Here is a 1,772-nt window from a genome sequence, read left to right on the forward strand (position 1 = left end):
TTTCCAGGCCTAATATACTCCAAATTTCTGAGAATGTGTGTACAGGGCACATGGACCCAAAAACACTCTTAAACTCCTGGGGCTTCAGAGTTATGTTTGACCTGAAAAACTAAGGACCAGATGCCCTGTGTCTTCCAGCCACATTGAACTTTGGAGTTTGCTAGGCCTGGAGAATGCACTACTGTCCAATCTTTCATTTCTGATGCTGAGAAGAAATTCCAGGAGAGATGGCCAAACTACACAGGCAGAGCAGAAAGCCCAGGAAGATCTTCCTCTGTGACCACCCAGGAACCATCAGGTGCCATGCTGTAGGACTGGCACTTGTTTCGGTGATGACAGAAACGTGTACAGATCTGGACCTTCTGGTTTGTCCCGATATGTCTTAATACGTGTGCCAAGCCAGCCCGAACATTGGCAAATCTCTCATGGTCAATGTACCTTTGCCTCCACTCTTGTGGGCGGTAGCTCTCCAGAGGGGCAGGATAGAGCCCTCGTCTCAAATGGCCCAGCCTGGCCATGTGGCTCAGGAGGTTCTTCAGGGTGGCCATGGAGATGTGATTTCCATAGAAACTGAAGAGGCTAAGCTGAGAGCATTGGCTCAGGATGGGCAAGATGGCTGAGAGCTGGGCGTCATTGATGGCACAGTCTTCCAGGGCCAGGGTCTCCAGGGTTCCCACCACTCTGCCCAACAAGGCTTTCAGGGGCTCAGAACTGAATGACTCCATGGGCAATCTCCTCAGACGCAGGTGCTTGAGCTGCCTGGAGCAGGGACACTGGGACAGAAACCTCAGGTCAGCTTCCTTCAGCAGACATGAACTCAGAGACAAGGTCTTCAAAGGTGGCAGGCTCCTGATGATGGCAGGTATATTTGCATTAAGCAAGACAATGTGATGCACATGAAGCTCCTGGAGATGCTGCAGCTGCCCTAGATGCTCCCCTATAATCCAGGGATACCATAAATTCTCGTGAGGGTGACTGTAGAAGTCTCCACCCATGTTGCAGAAGTTGAGGATGTGAAGGTTCTTCATTCGACCCAAGTAAGGAGCAAGTTCTTTCATAATTCCTGGATGCCCAAATTCACTCACCACCAGTTCCTGGATGGAGTCCAGCCTCACCACAAGCAGAGCCTTCTGGATTTCAGAGAAGGAGTCAGACAGAATCTGCAGCTTCCTGGAGTAGAGCTGGACTTGTTCTCTCCTCTCCCTGACCCACTGGAGCAGGTGGGCTTGGAGAGCGTCCTGGACACCATCTTTGATGGTCAGGTCCATGGCTATGGTCAAGGGAGGCTCTTCAGTCATCCCTGAGCAGTGGCTCTCTCTTGGCTTGTCAGTCAGGACATCCGGACAAGATAGTCTGGCCATGGAGGGGTAGCCCTGTATCCAGATGTTGGGGTGCTCATTCCGCAGGTCGAGGACTTGCAGTTTCCACCGACTGGGGCGCTCCTTCTTGGCCAGTAGCAGATCGAGCCCATCCAGGACAGCCTTGAAGGTTTCCATGTCTGGAGACTCTGCCAGGTCCCCCAGGGGGAGGCAGGAGAAGGGCCAGGCCTTCACCAGGGCCTTCAGCGCCTGTGTGTGGCCCTGAGCATAGACCTCCATGAACAGCGAAGGGAACAGCAGCACAGGCAGATCTTCCAGGGCAGAGATGGCCAGGGCCTGGTCGCTCAGCAGAATCTGCATGGCCAGATGCTGGAGTGAGGGAGGGGCTCCAGTGCTCATCTTGATGGACCAGATGTGGGCCAGGTGTGCAGGGCTCTCTGAATCACAGCAAGT

General features: G+C 53.5%; 1 protein-coding gene across 1 annotated transcript; it reads right to left on the minus strand.

The window, feature by feature from the left end:
* Positions 1–236: 236 nt before the first annotated feature.
* On the minus strand, positions 237–1,718 carry LOC106002742 (PRAME family member 8-like). Its single transcript, XM_013037558.1, has one exon. It carries the CDS (start codon positions 1,716–1,718, stop codon positions 237–239), a length of 1,482 nt encoding a protein of 493 aa, XP_012893012.1.
* Positions 1,719–1,772: the final 54 nt, after the last annotated feature.

The sequence above is a fragment of the Dipodomys ordii genome, unplaced genomic scaffold (genome assembly GCF_000151885.1).
Source record: "Dipodomys ordii isolate 6190 unplaced genomic scaffold, Dord_2.0 Scaffold1000000530, whole genome shotgun sequence".
NCBI classification, from domain to species: domain Eukaryota; kingdom Metazoa; phylum Chordata; class Mammalia; order Rodentia; family Heteromyidae; genus Dipodomys; species Dipodomys ordii.

Excerpts from the sequence above, each read along its gene's own strand:
- LOC106002742 (XM_013037558.1), bottom strand. The coding sequence starts at position 1,718 with ATGAGCACTGGAGCCCCTCCCTCACTCCAGCATCTGGCCATGCAGATT.